Below are 18,507 nucleotides of genomic sequence, written 5' to 3'. Positions count from 1 at the left end.
TATTTTTTTTAAATCCCTGTATATTTCAATCTGTATGTATTTAATCAATTATTTGTCTGTTTGTTTTTATAATAACTTTTCTGAAATCTTATTGATCATTTCATTGAGAAAAGATTTTGTCTGACCAGGTTCTCATTCCTATTATTTCCTTTCAAATGCATAACATTCAGTTGCATTTTTTCTAATCATTTCACTCTATCAAAAACAACCTGTTCAAATCTTTTTTTTTTTTTTTTTTTTTTTAACCATTGATCATTTCAGGGCATGCCTCTTGTTTCACATATTTTGAATTATTTCATTACATATTTTTTCGGATATTTCTTTTAAGAAGCATTAAAAATAATTTTATATTACTTTGTTCTCATTCTAATTCTAATTTTCATGAGTGTAAAATCTTTTTAAAAATTACATAATTAAAAACATTTTTTGTGATTTCTTTATCCTTTGCTTCATAATAAATACTTCTGTTATCCATAGTGTTCTCTTTATTTGTGCTTAAATCTGTGTCTTTAATGCTCACTATATTTCCTGATGCATAATAGTCTTATTAAAATTGATTTATTTGTTTATGAATACACATTGCTTTATGAATCATGTTTGGTAAGAAAAATCAGAGCAAAAGGGAAAAAAAAAACTATGGGAGAGATTAAAAAAAAAAAAAGTGAACATAGCATGTATTGATTTACATTCAGTCGCCCTCTTTTTCTGGATGCCTATGACATTTTCTGTCCAAAGTCTATCTTTGAATCACTGAAACACTGAGAAGAACCAGATATTTGGTAGTTGATCATTACACATTCTTGCAGTTGTTGTGTGTAATGTATTCTTGGTTCTGCTTGTTTTGCTCAGCATTAGTTCAGGTAAATCTTTCCAGGCTTTGTAAAATCAGCTTGTCGTGCACAGTAAAGTTTTAACAAAAGTTAATTGGCATTCCTTTAAAACAGATCCACACAGCAATGGGTATTTTCTTTTCTTTATCATTTAATGTGGCATTTTCCCTTCAGTGAGTGTAGTTGGAAAACTCTCAAACTTGGTACAAGGCATAATTGGATATAATGGCTGAGCTATGGACTTGAAATCAGAAGATTTTGAGTTCAAACAGCATCTCAGACATACAGAGGGCTGTGTTAGCTTGAACAAGTCACTTACACTCTATCGCCCTTTTTTCCTTATCTGTAAGGAAAATTTTTACATTGGCTCTCCACTTTGAACGTTTTCAAATAATGATTTGATAATAAGAACAGAATTTTTTTTCTCCTGATATAAGCTTTTTGATCATAACTCATTTCTTGCAAAAGTCTAGTTTTTGGGGGCATTTTTGGCATTTTTGGCATATATATATGTATATATATATATATATATATATATATACACACATATATATATATGTGTATATATTTATATACATATATATATTCACAATTATTATGGTACACAAGAAAAATCAGATGAAAAAGAGAAAAATGAACAAAAATAAAATGCAAGCAAACAACAATGAGAACTGTGAAATTATTATGTTAAGATACATACATTTTCCCCACAGTCTTCTCTCTGAGTGCAGAAAAGTGAAACTGGCCTAAATCACCACACTTTTGAAAAGAGCCATATACATCAGAATTGATCCTTGTTTCATCTTGCTATTTCTGTATGCAATGCTCTCCTGGTTATATTCACTTCACTTAGCATTAGTTTGTGTAAATCTCTCCAGATCTCTCTGAAAACATCCTGCAGCTTGTTTCTTATAAAACAGTGATATTTGGGGGCAGCTAGGTGGCGCAGTGAATAGAGCACCAGGCCTGAATTCAGGAGGACCCAAGTTTAAATCTGGTCTCAGACACTTAACACTTCCTAGCTGTGTGACCCTGGGCAAGTCACTTAATCCCAGCCTCAGGAAAAAAACAAACAAACAAACAAACAAAACAGTGATATTCTAAAACATTCATATACCATAACTTATTTAACCATTCTCCAACTGATGAACATTTATTCAGTTTCCAGTTTCTTCCCAATACAAAAAGGGATACTACAAACATTTTGCACAGATAGGTCATTTCCCCTTTTTTATAATCTCTTACCTAAGAGATCATATAAAATGACAATGCTACCTAAATTAATCTACTTAGGGCAATACTTACCAAACTCCAAATAATTTATTTTTCAGAGATAGAAAAATAATGACAAAATTCATCTGGAAGAACAAGTTCAAGAACTTCAAGGGAATTAATGAAAAAATGCAAATGAAGATGATCTAGCTATTCTGGATGTAAAAATATTTTAAAGAAGAAATAGAGTAGTTGATTAGCAGAATAGGTTAAGTTATTGCAATTTTTATTATATTAGCTCAGCGAACTACATATCCAACTCAATGTCTTAAAGTGAGCTTTTTGGTTTGTTTCCTCTAAATGTGAATGCATGTTATCCCAGTGTGACTAGATGAACTAAATTCTAGTAAGGACAAATGAAAATGGTTTAAAGACAATGATATTTTCCCACAAAAATAGATCCTTGTAGCCACATTTTTGTTTGGAAGAGATTTCATTTAGTCTATTTCACTTTGAAAGTGAAGAAATTAAGATAAAATGGGTTAATTGACTTGCTCAGAGACATATAGATAACAAGTATCTGAAACTGTATTCAAATCCAGTTTGTTTTAAGTGTTCTGTTTTCTTCTATCATTTATAATGATAGACATTCAATCAGAAGCAAAATAATTTGGATGGATATAACCATTATTTATTCCCATATTTTCCCTGACACCTCCTTTAAAATATTTAAACCATTTCCTTGGTTTCTCCTCACCTAAAACCTCGGCTGGAAAAATGGATGTGTTGTTTGTGAGTTCTTTAAAAGATGATTATGGGATTTAGATATAAAGGGTGATGATCTGGACATAAAAATCTTACAAAGAACAAAGTATATAGTTTCTTCTGTTATAATATTAATTCCTGCATTATTAGGATTTCTGTCTTTTATTTTTAAAAGAATCCCCAGGAATTATAAGAGCATGTAGCATAAAATTGCTTATTAACTGTTGGTCCATTTACCCATCATCTTTAACAACTGAATTGTTGCAAGAAAAAACTTTGGTGATATTTTAATATACATTTCTCTTATTGTTCATTGAAACGTGTTTTTAACATATGACCTTGAGCAGTTTGCATTTATTCTTTTGAGACATATTTAAATATGTATGTACATATATACACACACTATATAGAGACAGAGAAAGTCAGAGAGAGAGAGAGAGAGAGAGAGAGAGAGAGAGAGAGAGAGAGAGAGAGAGAGAGAGAGAGAGAAACAGAGAGACAGAGAAAGAGACAGAGAAAGAAATTATTAATCCATTAGGGAATCAATCTTTTTGATATACAAATGATATTCTCTAATAATCTTGGATATCAGACCTGTGGAAGATAAATTTGCTGCAAATATATGTTCCCTGCTAAATGTTTTCTTGTTAATATTAACTTCATTGATTTGTTTGTTCTAAAGTTCACAAACTTTATTTAATTAAAGTTGTTTATATTTTCTCTTAATTTATTCACTATATGCTATTTGATCAAGTAAACTTCCCCAGATGTAGTGGGAAAAGACTTCACCTTTAAAAAAATTGTTTATTTTGTTTTATTTTTTAATTTGTTTTAGGTAGTGGCCTTTTATGATCAGTTCTTTCTTTTCCCTATATTACTCCTCTTCACACACTCTGTGTTCTATACAATCAGGCTCACTGATTATTTCCTATTTATTGAATAATGACACTGCATTGCCTTAATCTTTTCCTTTGTAAAGAATATATACTTCATGAAGCAATAATTTTAATTTTCTGGTCCACCTCATATTTGCTGACAAAGCATCTGTCGAGAGTCACATTAAGTATTTATTGATCCTGCCATCTGCTTCGTCCTCGACCTATTTTTAATTAATTTGAATCCACATATATTTGTCATATACTTATATAAACATGTGTTTTCTGATTCTTGAAGAAAGGGAATCATTATGGTTCTCACTGTCTAACATGACATCCAGTTGATATCTGTTACATACATTTTCACTATTCAGTTCTCCTTGAGTAAATTTGTGAAAACTGAAATCATACATTCTCCACAACAGAAATGACTTATTTAAAGAGATATGTTTACATTGTTTCAAATCCCATCAAAACACTGGTCTTATGCCCCTGGCCTGCTTTTAGTCTAATATGTTTTATATATCACATTTTTTCATGTTAATAAATAAAGGTCAATCAACGTTCATCATTTTACACATATATTAAATAAGAAATTTTCTTTGGATTATTTATTTTACAACAGAAAGAGTTGGTCTGGTCCACAACTTCCTCATGGCACTTTTGACCTCTGTGTTTCTAAATGTGTAGATAAAAGGATTTAACATAGGAATTAGAATAGTGTAAAAAATTTCCACTGTTTTATCAAAGGAGAAAGTAGTTGGAGGACGTGCATACTCAAATATGCATGGAACAAAAAACAATATAACAACTGTGATGTGCGAACCACAGGTGGAAAGGGCTTTGTGCCTAGACTCAGCATTATACTTTCTCAACGAGTTTAGGATGACTCCATAAGACATAAGCAAGAGAACAAAACTAATTGAGCAGATGAGTCCACTGTTTGTAATTACCATGAGACCAAGTTTATGGGTGTCAATGCATGCTAATTTCAATAAAGGATACAAGTCACAAATAAAGTGGTCAATCACATTGGGTCCACAGAAAGGCAACTGGACCATGAAAAGCACTTGGATCAAGGAATGTAAGAAGCCTCCTCCCCAGGCCACACTAACCAGTAGGATACATAGCTTCCTGTTCATAATAGTTACATAATGCAATGGCTTGCAAATAGCAATATATCGGTCAAAGGCCATGAATGTGAGAACTAGCATCTCAGAACCACCAAAAAAATGTACTGCAAAGAGCTGGATCATACAACCTTCAAAGGAAATTGTGTTCTTCACATAGATGGAGCCTGCTATTACCTTGGGGATAACAACAGAAGAGATGCATGCATCAAAGAAAGACAAAAAACAAAGGAAGAAGTACATAGGGGAACCTAGGAGAGAAGGAGTATTGGCGATTGTTAAAATAATAACTAAGTTTCCCAGAAGAGTTACAAGATATAAAAGTAAAAAGACAAAAACCACGATTTTCTCTACATCTGGGGTCTGTGAGAGTCCCAATAGAATAAACTCAGTAACAAAACTTTGATTTTCCATGATTTCAGCCTTATGGACCAATAATTTGGTGATCACAGGGCACCTGCAAAGGTAATAAGGAAGAAATTTCTTTAATATGAATTATTTGTCCTTGGTTAATAAAATATTCATGTTACATAATATGCCCCCATTTGGGAAGACAACATATCCATGGAGTGCTCATTGGTGGGAATGATTAAACCTATCACAGTGAGGATAGGGGTTAAAGTGTTAAATATAATACATGCACATACATATACACATGTGGCAAGGATAAAGGGTATTTATTTCTTATATAAATTCCAAAAAATTATTGTCAACTAACTAAAAATAGGAAAAATAAAATCATTGCCTGATTTTATGCGCCAAAAAAATACGATCGGCCTGATGAAACAAAATTAAATATTAAAATATTGATAATATACAGGCTGCTTGATCAATACATCTTCAAATATAACTCTGGAATTTATGAATTTGTAACATTAGCCTTAATATTTGTTATTGTCAATAGAATGTCTACCATGGAGAGATAGAGCTCTTTAAGGATAGCTAACTACTAGAAGTTGGTGCTTCATGACACTTTCAATAATCCCCAGAACAGTAGGGCATCCCTTTAATGAGATCTATAATGGTTCAAGAGATCAACCTTTTTCTCTAAGATATGTTATACAAACATACATATGTGTATGTCATATACACAGCAATCCCTTATCTAAACAGGTATATCTAACTCTATATTTGTTATCAAATAAAGCTATTCACCTTGTTGGGTGGCTAGATGGGACAGTAGTGATAGCACAAGTTTGGAATAAAAAGATCTGAATTCAAATTCAGCCTCAGATTTTTGCTAAGTGTGTAACCTTTCATAATTCACTTTCCCTCTATCTTCCTGTTTTATCATCTATAAAATGGGGATAATAATGTCACCTATCCCCCAGAGTTGTTATGAAGATCAAATGAGACAAGAAAATTGCAATGTTGTTATCATAGTGTCGGGCATAGAGTAAGTTCTATATAAATGTTATCTATCACTATTATCTTTTGAAGGACACTCATTGGCTAATTCAGTCTTTCTGTGTTCTCATAGATAACTCATGTATCACTACATGAGTTAGTGGAAATACTGCTGAATGAGTGAAGGTACCCGGAGAATTTTGAATCTTTTGATGCAAATTCATGTACTTTTCTTTGCCTCAGTTTCCACTTACATATAATGAAGTAATGACATATCTCCGACTTAATTCACAAGGTTATTATGAGGTTATTATGAAATTATAAAGTCATAAGGTAATACATTTACAACTCAGAGTACAACCCAATTAATTCCTTAGTTTTGTAAAAAAAGAAGCCAAGCATTAGTGAGGTTGATTGAGTTGTCTTATGTTACACTGAGAGTGAGCAACTGAGGCAGAATTTGACCTAAAGTCCTGTGGTTTCTTCCACTTTGTTGCTTTTACCTACAATACCACATGTATTAAAGAAGAGAACACAGAATGACAAAATTTCAGTTAGTTACTGAATGACATGTCAGGGGTTATACTTTTCTCCTCTTGCTACAGACATTCCTTATTGCTTTCCTACACAACTTAATCTTCTAGCTTTTCTCCTGCCTCAGGTCTCTCCACATTGAAATCCATCCTCATTTTCTATGAGAATTAGTGACATCTATTCCTCATGACTACTATGATCTCCCTTCTCATTTTTCATCTCCTGACTTCTGGGATTTACTTCAAGTCCCAAGTAAAATTCTGGACAGCCACATAGCACAGGGACTGGAGTCAGGAAGACTCATCATCCTCATACAGATCTGACCTCAGATACTGCCTAGTTATATGACCCTGGACAAATTGCTTAACACTGTTCGCCTCAGTTTCTCATCTTTAAAAGGAGCTGGAAGGGGCAGCTAGTTGGTACAGTGGATAGAGAATTATTCCTGAAGTCAGGAGGACCTGAGGTCAAATCTGGCCTCAGATACTTAACACTTCCTAGTTGTGTGACCCTGGGAAAGTCACTTAACCCCAAATGCCTCAGGAAATAAAAAAAGAGCTAGAGAAGAAAATGACAATGTTCTCCAATATTTTTGTCAAAAAAAAATCCCAAATTGGAGTCACAAAGAATCAGAAAGGACTGAAATAACTGGGCAACAAAAATCACAAATTCCAAAGGAACCCACCTTGCATCCCATCTAAATTTCATGCCTTGCCCTTGTTGAATACTTCTAATTTATTTTGGATATAAGTTGATTATGCAATGTTTCTTTTATATTGTCTTCCCATTAGATTGTGAACTCCTTGAAACTAGGGATTACATTTTGTCTTTCTTTGCATCTTCAATTCTTAGAAGAATACCTGGAATATAGTAGGTACTTTATGCACATTTATTGACAATCTGACATCTATAAATGTGATTTTCCAAGAGCATAGGCCTACCTATTAACTCTCTTCTGAAAAACATCCAGTGGTTTGCTATTACTTTCAGAATTTAATACCAAATTATTGATTTTGATATTTACATTTCTTCCCAACCTGACTCTTCTACTCTCCGGTCTTCATTCAGTTTTCTCCCATTTGTACATTCTACAATCAGGCTTCATTAGAATTCTTAGTGTTTTTGGAATAAAGTTCTACTCCAGTAATTTATACTTCTGCATTTGCTGTACCACATACATGGAGAACTCTGTCCCTTTACCTCAGTCTAATATTTTACCTCTATCTTCAAGACAGCTCAAATATCATCTTTTGTAGAACTGTCCCTCTGTCTTCTTCTTCCTCTCCCTTTCCTTCACCCTCCCTCTCTGTATGCCTCTCTCATCCCTCTCTCCCTCTCTTCCTGTATCTCTTCTGTCTCTGTCTGTCTCCCTCCCTCCCACCCTCCCTGTCCTTTCCTCTTCTCTCCTCTCCTCTTTTCTCTCTCTCTTTTCTGTCTCTGCCTCTGGTTCTCTCTGTCTCTGTTTCTCTTTTTTTTGTGTGTGTCTCTGTTTTTCTTTTTTTGTGTGTGTGTCTCTGTTTCTCTTTTTGTGTGTGTGTCTCTCTTTCTCCCTCTCTTTCATTTTCTTGTCTCTCTTTCTCCTTTCTTTCCTCACTGCCTTCTAAATATTGGGTTTTAATGACTAAGACCAGAGATAACATGAAGAATTATTTGTCCAGGCCTTATTTGCTTAACTCTTTAGCCATGATATAGTTGATACATAACTCTTCAAACATTATTGCTCCCATGTCAATTCCTTGAAATAAGAATTATTATTTTAAAAAAATTCTCCAACAGATCAAACAATTTCTGGCTTAGAGTGGGTACTCAATAATTACATCTTGACTGATTGACTGGTTACATTGTGATTCAGTGACCTTTCCTTTCTTTAGAATCCCAGTGATTTTTGATCTGTTGCTGCATAATAACCGTTTAATATATGTGTGCTAACTGACTGATTGACTAAGCAGCCATATAGCCCAATCAATACTTGAGAAAATTTCATTGCAGTATGCATTTAATCTAATTACCCACATTTTGACTTCAGGTATAGAAAATCTAACATTTCCCCAAGGAGCTAGGATGGCAATGCATGCATTAAGAAATACTGGTTAAAATAAAGCTAAATTCTAGGTAATTGTGATTAGCAGTATTGACACACCAGCAGAAATGAGAGTACTTTTTTGTCCATTTTCATTAGATGTGCAGGGAAAATTTTCATATAATAATGTATATGTAACCTGCTATATTAAAAACCAAGTGATAAACTATTCATTAGACATAGAAAATTTCACTTTGTGGTAAGGATGGTACATAAAATATATCTAAGAAAGAAAAGGGCACCTAATATAGAAAAAAAAATAGATATACAGACTGAGAAGCAAAGGCAGTTACTCAGAAAAAAAGAGTCAAGTTGAATTGAATCAAGTGACTAAGGAAAATAATTTGCCCAAGTGTCTTGATAAAGCTGCCTAAATGACTATATCTGTCATAACACTCTGAACAAAAAACATTCATGGCATTTCGTCTTTGAAAAAGTCTAAATTACCTTAAAAACTAGCATTGCCTTGCTCTCTTTATCTCTACAATTTCTTATGCTTGACACAATTTGTAACATATAATAATCATTTGAATCAATAAGAGGATAGAGTTTTATGATCCATGAGTGCTGTGATTGGAAATCAAAGTAAAGAAACTAAATTACAACATAGTTTTGAAAATGGTAAATGATAAAGGGTAAATTATAACAAATAATGATGAGAATTAAATTTATTTGTTTTATTAAACAGTTCTCCTTTAACTTCAGCCATAATGGGTTGTGTACATGGAAATAGACTTAAGCAAAGGTTATCTTGAGTCATGGCCACCCCCCCGCTCAGGGAAAAAATAAACAAACAAACAAACAAAAACAAAACAAAACAAAACAAAAACAAAAAAAGAAAAAGTGTAAATGCTAATATTTCTTTTCCCAGATCCATTGTCATGAAGAAAGAAAGAAAGAAAGAAAGAAAGAAAGAAAGAAAGAAAGAAAGAAAGAAAGAAAGAAAGAAAGAAAGAAAGAAAGAAAGAAAGAGAGAAAGAGAGAAAGAGAGAGAGAGAGAGAGAGAGAGAGAAGGAAGGAAGGAAGGAAGGAAGGAAGGAAAAGAGTAGGGAGGGAAGGAAGGAAGAAAAAGATAAGAACAGAAGGGAATAAAGAAAAAAGAAAAGAACAAAAAAAAGCTTCCTTTTGAGGTAAAAGTAATATGAAATCTGCATATATACATATGAAATAAAACTTTCAGTACATGTTCCCTTAATGAGTCCCTAAAAAGCTATATCCATTCCTGAGTCAGAGGTGACTTTAAGAAATTTCTGTCAAGTGCTTACTTTCATCCTTCCCCTATATATGCAATATAAGGTTCACGGAAGAATTTTCAAATACTGATCTAGCTAAAAAGAATGAAGCACTGTATACACATTGAGATTGGGGACAAATTCTACATTTGGGGGAATCTGTGTGGAAAAAAACTATTTCAAACATGCTATAAAACTTACAGTGAGCAAGTTAGTATTGAAGAATTACAGCCAATATAGAGGTGCCATCTTTGTATCTCTGAAGTTCTTTGATGTAAAGTTCTTGACATTTCAGATGTTAAGACAGCTATGTTATCTTGCTCTGATATCAGGAACTGCACTCAATAAAGGTAGGATTGAGCTAAATAATAAATAGAGACTTATTTTGAGAAACTTCCAGAAATTTTTCCATATGATTATTACTCTCATGTCAGGAAAAGTATCACAGATATTTTTTTATTTCAATTTTTAAAAATTTTTAAATTTATATCAATAAGCAAAAAAAAAATTATCCTATAGTTTGGATGTAACATCTTTGTGGTTTCATTTCCTTTTTTTCTCAAAACCTCTTCTACATAGAACATGTAGAGCCAAATGGATATCTTTTCCTCTAAGAAGTATTTATGTATGACATTTCAAAGTTCCAGAGCTGCCTAAGTCCCTGAAGGACTGAGGATCATTCTACATGTTAACACAGTTTAATTTATTTGGCTTTAATTATTATTAAAGCCAATTAACATGGATAAATAGCTCTGATTTGTATTGATGCCAATCTTGGAGAAAATTGTAATGTTTTCAATTAATCTTTTTAAAGAATATCTTTTTATTTTATTTATTTTAATAACAGTTTTTAATTTTCAAAATACATGCTTCAACAATGAGAAGAACCAAATCAGTTCCAAGAGAGCAGTAATTAACTGAACCAACTACACATAGCAAAAGAATTCTGGGAGATGACTATGAATCACTACATAGAATTCCCAATCCCTCTATTTTTGTCCACCTGCCTTTTGGATTTCCTTCACAGGCTAATTGCACTCTATTTCAAAGTCTGATTCTTTTTGTACAGCAAAACAACTATCTGGACATGTATGCATATATTATATTTAATTTAATTTATACTTTAGCATGTTTAACATATATTGGTCAACCTGCCATCTGGGGGGGGGTGGAGAAGGAGGGGAAAAATTGGAGCAAGGGGTTTGGCAATTGTCAATGTTGTGGAGTTAGTTGCCCATGCATATATCTGGTAAATAAAAACTATTAAATAAAAAAAATTCCTTCAGAAAAAAAAATAAATGCAAAGATTGTTTTCAAAAATCACCCTTGCAAAACTCTGTGTTCCAAGTTTTTTCTCCCTCCTTTTCTTTCTTACTTCTCTAGACAGCAACCAATCCAATTTAAACATGTGCAATTCTTTTTAAACTGGAAATTTATTACATTTTAAAGCTTTTAATTTTCAAGATATAAGTGTAGATATTTCTTAACATTCACTCTTGCAAAACCTTATGTTCCAAATATTTTCTCTCTCTCTTTCTAACACATCCTCACCCAGATAATAAGTAATCCAATATATGTTAAACAAGTGCCATATTTTAGACTGGAGATTTATTTATTTTTAGACTTTTTATCTTCACAATGTATGCATACATATTTTTATCATTCATCCTTATCATTCATCACAAATACAAAACCTTGCATTTCATATTTTTTTCTCCTTCCCTTTCCACCATGCAGTGCCTCAAGCAGTAAGCAATCCAATACATATTAAACATATGCAACTTTTCTATACATATTTCCACAATTATCTTGCTGCCCAAGAAATATCAAATAAAAAAGAAAATAATGAGATATAAAATAAAAACAAGCAAATAACAACAAAAAAGTGAAAATAATATATTGTGAACTATACTTAGTCTCCACAGTCCTCTCTCTAGGAGCATATGGTTTTTTCCATCACTGTAGATTAGAACTAGGCTGAATCACCTCAGAGCTGAAAAGAACCCTGTACATCAGAATTGATTATCTTTAGAATTGTTTGTATTTTGTACAATGTTCTCTTACTTCTACTCACTTAGCATCAATTCATGTAAGTCTCTCCAGGCTGCTCTGAAATCATTCTGCTGATCATTTATTATAGAATAATAATATTCATATATTTTAACTTGTTCAATCATTCTCAAACTGCTGGGCCTCCAATGAATTTCCAGATTTTTGCCATTACAAAAAGGACAACCACAAACATTTTTGCACACGTAATTGCTTTTCCCTTTTTTAAGATCTCTTTGGGATACAGACCCAGTCGAGACACTGCTAGATAAAAAGAATAAGCAGAGTTTAATACTCCTTTGGGCATAATTACAAATTGCTCTTTAGAATGATTGGATCTGTTAACAACACCATCAATAATGGATTATTATCCCAGTTTTACCACATTCCCTCCAACATTTGTCATTATTTTTCCTGTCTTCTTATCTAATCTGAAAGATCTGTAGTGATATCTCAAAATTGTCTTATTTGTATTTCTCTAATCAATAGTGATTTAGAGCATTTTTAATATGACTAGAAATGTTTTAATGTATTTATCCTAAAATTGTATACACATAACCTTTGACCATTTATCAATTGTAGAATAGTTTTTATTCTTATAAATTTGAGTTAATTCGCTATATGTTTTACAAATGAGGCCTTTATCAGAACCCTTGGATATAATTTTTTTTCCAGTTTTCACTTCCCTTATAATCTTGTCTGCACTAGTTTTGCTTGTACAAAATCTTTTTAATTTAACATAATCAAAATTATGCATTTTCCATTTCATACCGTTTTCTAATTCTTCTTTGGCCACAAATTCCTTCCTTCTCCACAAATATGAGAGGTAAACAAGCTCTTGCTGTCCTAACTTTCTTATACTGTCACCCTTTATATCTAATTCATAAACCCATTTTTACCTTATCTTAGTATGGCATGTTAAGTGTTGATTAATGCCTACTTTCTGCCATAATATTTTTCAGTTTTCCTAGCAAATTTTTATCAAATAGTGAGTTCTTGTCCAAGCAGCTGGAGTATTTGGGTTTATCCTAAACAATTGTTATAGTCATTGATTATTGTGTCTTGTGGGCCTAACTTATATCACTGACCAATAACTCTATTTCTTAGCCAATACCAAATGATCTTGATATATGCTACTGATTACAACTAGGCCACCTTCATTTGGACTTTTTAATAATTTCCTTGAAATTATTAAACTTTTATTCTTGCAGATGAATTTTGTTGTTATATTTTCTAACTCTTGTAATTTCTTGGCAGTTTGATTGGTATGGCACAGAATAAATAAATTAATTTACATAGGATTGTCAATTTTATTATATTAACTCAGTCCACATATGAGCACTTGATATAATTCCAAATGGTTATATTTAATTCTATTTGTGTGGAAAGTGTTTTATAATTATATTTATATAGTACTTGGGTTTTTCTGGGTATGCAGATTTCCAAGTATTTTATATTAACTGCAGTTTTTAATAAAAACATTGTTTTAAATTTTCAAAATGTGCATAGATAACTTTCAAATTCACCCTTGCAATACATTGTGTTACAAATTTTTCTCCCTCCATTCCCTAAACTACTTGCTAAACAGAAAGTAATCCAATATATGTTAAATAAGTGCAATTTTATCCATGATTCCATGATTACAATATTGCATAAGAAAAAAGAGATCAAAAGGGGGGGAAATGAGAAAGAGAACAAAAACAAACAAACAAACAAAAAACAAACAACGAAAAAAGATGAAAATAATATGTTGGTATCCTCATTCACTCCCCACAATCCTCTTTCTGGTTTAAATGACTCCATCACAAAATCCTATTTCAATTTGCTTGAATCTCCTTATTGTTGAAAAGAGCCATGTCCCTCAGAATTGATCAGTGTTCATTCTTCCCTTTACTGTGTAAAGTGCCCTCTTAGTTGTATATATTTAATTTATTATACATCCAAACAAGTCTCTCCATGCCTCTCTGAAATGATCCTGCTGATCATTTGTAATAAAATAATAATATTCCATAGCATTCATATACCATAACTTATTCAGCCACTCTCCAGTTGATGGGCATCCACTCAGTTTCCATTTCCTTCCCACTATAAAAAGGGTTGCTACAAACATTTTTGCACATGTGAGTCTTTTTTCTTTCCTTTTTTAGGATCTCTTTGGGATACCAGACCAGTAGACACACTCCTAGATCAAAGCATAGTTCCAAATTATTCTCCAAAATAAATGGATTAGTTCACAAATTTCCATCAACCACATATTCCTGTCCCAGTTTCCCTATGCCTCTCCAACTTTTCACAATATATTTTCTGGACATTTTAGCCAATCTAAGATGTGTCATAGTATCTCAGAATTGTCTTAATTTATATTTATGATCAATATTAATTTAGAGCATTTTTCATATAAATGCAAATAGTTTTAATTTCTTTATTTGAAAAATTGTCTGGTCATATATTTTGACTATCATTTAGAAAATGGCTTGTATTCTTATAAATTTAAATCAATTCTCTATATATTTTAGAAATGAAGCTTTTATCAAAAAGGCTGCATATAGTTTTCCTCTGTTTTCTGCTTCCCTTAAAATCTTGTCTGCTTTGGCTTTGTTACAAAAAAAAAAAAAACTTGTTAATTTAATATAATTAAGTTCTCATTTTCTCATTTCCTTTCACCATGTTTTTTTTCTAATTCTCTCTTAAAATCCTTTTTGAATTCTTCCAAGAGAGCCTTGTGAGATGGGTAACAATTCATATCTGGAGGTGATCTGCTTTTACTGTCCTCTGAGTTTGAAATCTGTTCTCTTTCTTCATAAAAACTATTTATTATGGTCAGAGTTCTTTTTGCTTTTTTGCTCATTAAAAAAATTTAAAAAAAGTTTAGGTCTGCTTTTAGTGCAAATGGGAGATTTCCCTAGTTTGTTCTACAGTGGATGTATTGGGTCATTGCTGACCAAGTTACAGAGCTGTGTGGGCCTGTCCAGGTCCTGTGATATTCCAGAGTTTAGGGATTCACTGTTTGCCTTTTGTATTTGTATTGGATATCTTACAACTAATCTGTTGATCTCCTAGCTTGCAACCATGACATTTTAGTCAACACTATTATATATTCCTCCTTGTAGATCCCCGGGTGCATAGACACCACATTGCCTGTGCTTTACCCACTTTCTTCCTTTCCTCATTGAACAGATCTTTTCTGAAGATCTTCGAAATTATTTTCTACTAGAAATTTGTTACACTCCTAATATTTGTGGGTTCTACCACTCCAAAACCATTTCAGAGGCTTGATTTGCTGTTAATTTGAGGCACCTAGGGAAGAACTCAGAAAAAGACATATGTCTTCTCAACCATCTTGCCTTCACTCCCCAGGAAATGCATGCCTAAAAACATCACTATTGACCCTCAAATATTTCATGGTCCCAATATCATCACAACTCAAGTAGAATAATTAGGCTACAAATAGCATCTCCCCAGTACCAAGAGATTGGTTATCTCCTCATTCACATATTAAAATGATTGTACTGCAATCCATGATAGTTTGAAATCTAATGGTAGCCTTTGTATTATTTGGTCCAATTGGAATTCATAGAATAGAACTATTGTGAAATACATTCATCAGCAGACATTTCGTGGAGGAATATCAATATAAGGAAACTTTGGCAGCTGATTGCCACAACAGATAGAATTCTGGGAATGGAGTCAGAAAGAATTGACTTCTAATCAGGCCTCAATCACTTACTAACCTTGTATAAGTCACTTAATCCTTGTCTATCTGAATTTCCTTAAATGTAAAATTATTGAAAAATAGGCAAGGAGACAAACTGTGAAGGAGACAATAAAGACTTTTGGACTTTATCACATGGCTATTCTTGTGGGGATTACTCAGTTGAAACACAGACTCCAGAAAGTTAAACAGAACCTTATATTTTTAGATCCCAATGCAACAATAAGTAACAGTTATAAAGGGCCAGAGAAAAAGAGAACAAATATTAATTGGAAACTAAATAACCTAATTATTAAATATATTATATATTACCAAAACATTATTATATTAACATAAGATCCAGTAACTCTCTTTACTGAGTTTTTTTTAAGATTTTGTTCAATGTGAGTTAAAATAAATAATACCCTGACAGCAATCTTTTCTTCACTCTTTGAAATTGTGATAAAATCAAAGGAAATTATATATTTCAAACTTTCAAGATCAAATAAGTAATGACTTCCAAGGCATAGAATAAAATACAATGAAATACAAAGTAAAATAGGTCTATTAAAATAGTTATTAAAATATTGTACAAAATCAATACATTTATATAGTATCATTATGATTATCACATATCAATTGCACATCTTCTAATTTGAGTCAATCATCCTTGAACAATGTAAAAAATATGTATTAACATATTATTAATCACTGGAATTCACTCGGGTGCTCCATAGCTTCTTTATGGCATTTTTTACTTCTTCATTCCTTAGAGTGTAGATCAAAGGATTGAGGAAGGGTGTTATAATGGTATAAAATACAGACACCAACTTATCAAGAGGGAAGGTGGTTGGAGGCCGGGTATATATGAATATGCAGGGACCAAAAAATATGATGACAACAATGATGTGGGAGCTGCAGGTGGAGAGGGCTTTGCGCTTTCCTTCTGCGCTATGATTTCTCAGGGAGTGTAATATAATTGCATAGGAAATCATCAACAAAATGAAGCTTACTGAGCATATGGCTCCACTATTGGAAACTACTAGCAGATTTAATACATATGTATCCATGCATCCCAATCTCAATAAAGGTTGCAAGTCACAGAAATAATGGTCAATAACATTGGGACCACAGAAGGGTACACTCAAGATAAGGATTATCTGGGCTATAGAATGCAGAAATGACCCTATCCATGCTAATAGAATCAGAATCCCACATAAACTCTGGTTCATGATGACTGAATAGTGTAAAGGCTTGCAGATGGCTACATAGCGATCAAACGCCATTAAAACGAGGACCAATATTTCCATGCACCCAAAAAAATGCAAGGCAAAGAGCTGAGTCATGCATTCATCAAAGGAAATAGTGTTCTTGTGAGAAAGGTTGTCCACAATCAATTTGGGAGCTGTGGTGGTAGAAAAACAAGAATCTGCAATGGATAAGTAGGTTAAGAAAAAGTACATAGGGGAACCAAGTGTAGGACTGGTCTTGATTGTTATAATAATCAATAGGTTCCCCAACACAGTGGCACTGTAGAATACCATGAAAATGACAAATATTATCTTTTGCTTCTCTGGGTCTTGTGTCAGTCCAAGCAGAATGAATTCAGTCACATTGTTTCTCATCTTTAGGACTCAAGTAGGAAGAACACAGAGGGGAACTGGTTAATATAATAAAAGAATAAAAAACTATTATTAGAGCAGAATTTTTGAGGTCTCCACAAAAAAACACATTGTTTTTATATATTTAAGCTTCTGTTATGTTTCTTTTCAAAGCTTTAGATAAGAAAAGCTTAAGTAAAAATAGTACTATCAATCTGTTCTAGCCCATTTCTTATTGATGGTGTGTCTGTGTGGCTGTGTTCATATGTGTGTAGGAGACAGAGACAGAGACAGAGAGAGAGAGAGAGAGAGAGAGAGAGAGAGAGAGAGAGAGGTGCACTGTTGTCTGTCCATTGACACATTTATAGCACTATGTTTCAAATGTATAGGAAGATATGCATGGTTGGACATAGGTGGGTTTGTAATTTGTCTTACACAAAAACTCAAACTCTACCCATGCTTTCCTAGCTTTCTAAAATTAACAGTTTTGGGGATGATTACTACAATCTCCCAATGTGCACAGTAATCTACACAAAATAATACAGACTTGGATGTTATATTTCAGTAATTGCTTTCATATTACTCTCAGATTTTGAAGGGAACTCATAAGATGTCTTGGCCCACCTTTGCTTTTTGTTTTACAGATTCTCTTATAAACAATCATCAAATTCCCTTTGAAAATAACCAATAGTGATTAAAATGTCTTTGCATTTCTATTATACTTTAGCTCTCTCCCTCTGCCTCTCTTTTTCTCTCCCTCTCCATCTCTTTCCTCTCTTTCTCTCCAATCACTGACAGCCCTATCAATGACTTTAAATGGCTCTCATAGGCTCTATAAGCTACTTTCTATGACATGATTTTCAAAAGCTAACTTTTCTGTTTAACTTTCTATGAGTGTGCTAGAGATCATCAATATTGTTCTTCAAATAAGTTACCCAAATGTGGAACAATAATCCATGTGTGAGTGAACAAGGGATGAGTTATCTGGAATTATCATTTCTCTTATTCCAAACAATAAGACTCAAACATATCCGAAGGAACCATTAAAATTTTTGGTATCATGTTAGGTCATTAACTCCTATTTAAGCATATACTTTAGTACAACATGAATTAAAATCTAGTAGAGACATTAAAAGTTATCAAAGACAGTCAGCTTATTTT

The 18,507-nt window shown here is 32.7% G+C and overlaps 2 protein-coding genes across 2 annotated transcripts; both read right to left on the bottom strand.

Annotated features, from left to right (window-relative positions):
* Positions 1 to 4,293: 4,293 nt before the first annotated feature.
* LOC141546551 (olfactory receptor 4C15-like) lies at positions 4,294 to 5,226 on the bottom strand. The gene has a single exon (XM_074274483.1). It carries the CDS (start codon positions 5,224 to 5,226, stop codon positions 4,294 to 4,296), a length of 933 nt encoding a protein of 310 aa, XP_074130584.1.
* An 11,223-nt stretch (positions 5,227 to 16,449) lies between these two features.
* On the bottom strand, positions 16,450 to 17,370 carry LOC141546006 (olfactory receptor 4C11-like). The gene has a single exon (XM_074273473.1). It carries the CDS (start codon positions 17,368 to 17,370, stop codon positions 16,450 to 16,452), a length of 921 nt encoding a protein of 306 aa, XP_074129574.1.
* Positions 17,371 to 18,507: the final 1,137 nt, after the last annotated feature.

This window comes from Sminthopsis crassicaudata, chromosome 6 (genome assembly GCF_048593235.1).
Source record: "Sminthopsis crassicaudata isolate SCR6 chromosome 6, ASM4859323v1, whole genome shotgun sequence".
Taxonomy (NCBI): domain Eukaryota; kingdom Metazoa; phylum Chordata; class Mammalia; order Dasyuromorphia; family Dasyuridae; genus Sminthopsis; species Sminthopsis crassicaudata.
The sequence above is the reverse complement of the archived record's forward strand: the minus strand, read 5'-3'. Positions and strand labels throughout refer to the sequence as shown.

Excerpts from the sequence above, each read along its gene's own strand:
- LOC141546006 (XM_074273473.1), bottom strand. The coding sequence starts at position 17,370 with ATGAGAAACAATGTGACTGAATTCATTCTGCTTGGACTGACACAAGAC.
- LOC141546551 (XM_074274483.1), bottom strand. The coding sequence starts at position 5,226 with ATGGAAAATCAAAGTTTTGTTACTGAGTTTATTCTATTGGGACTCTCA.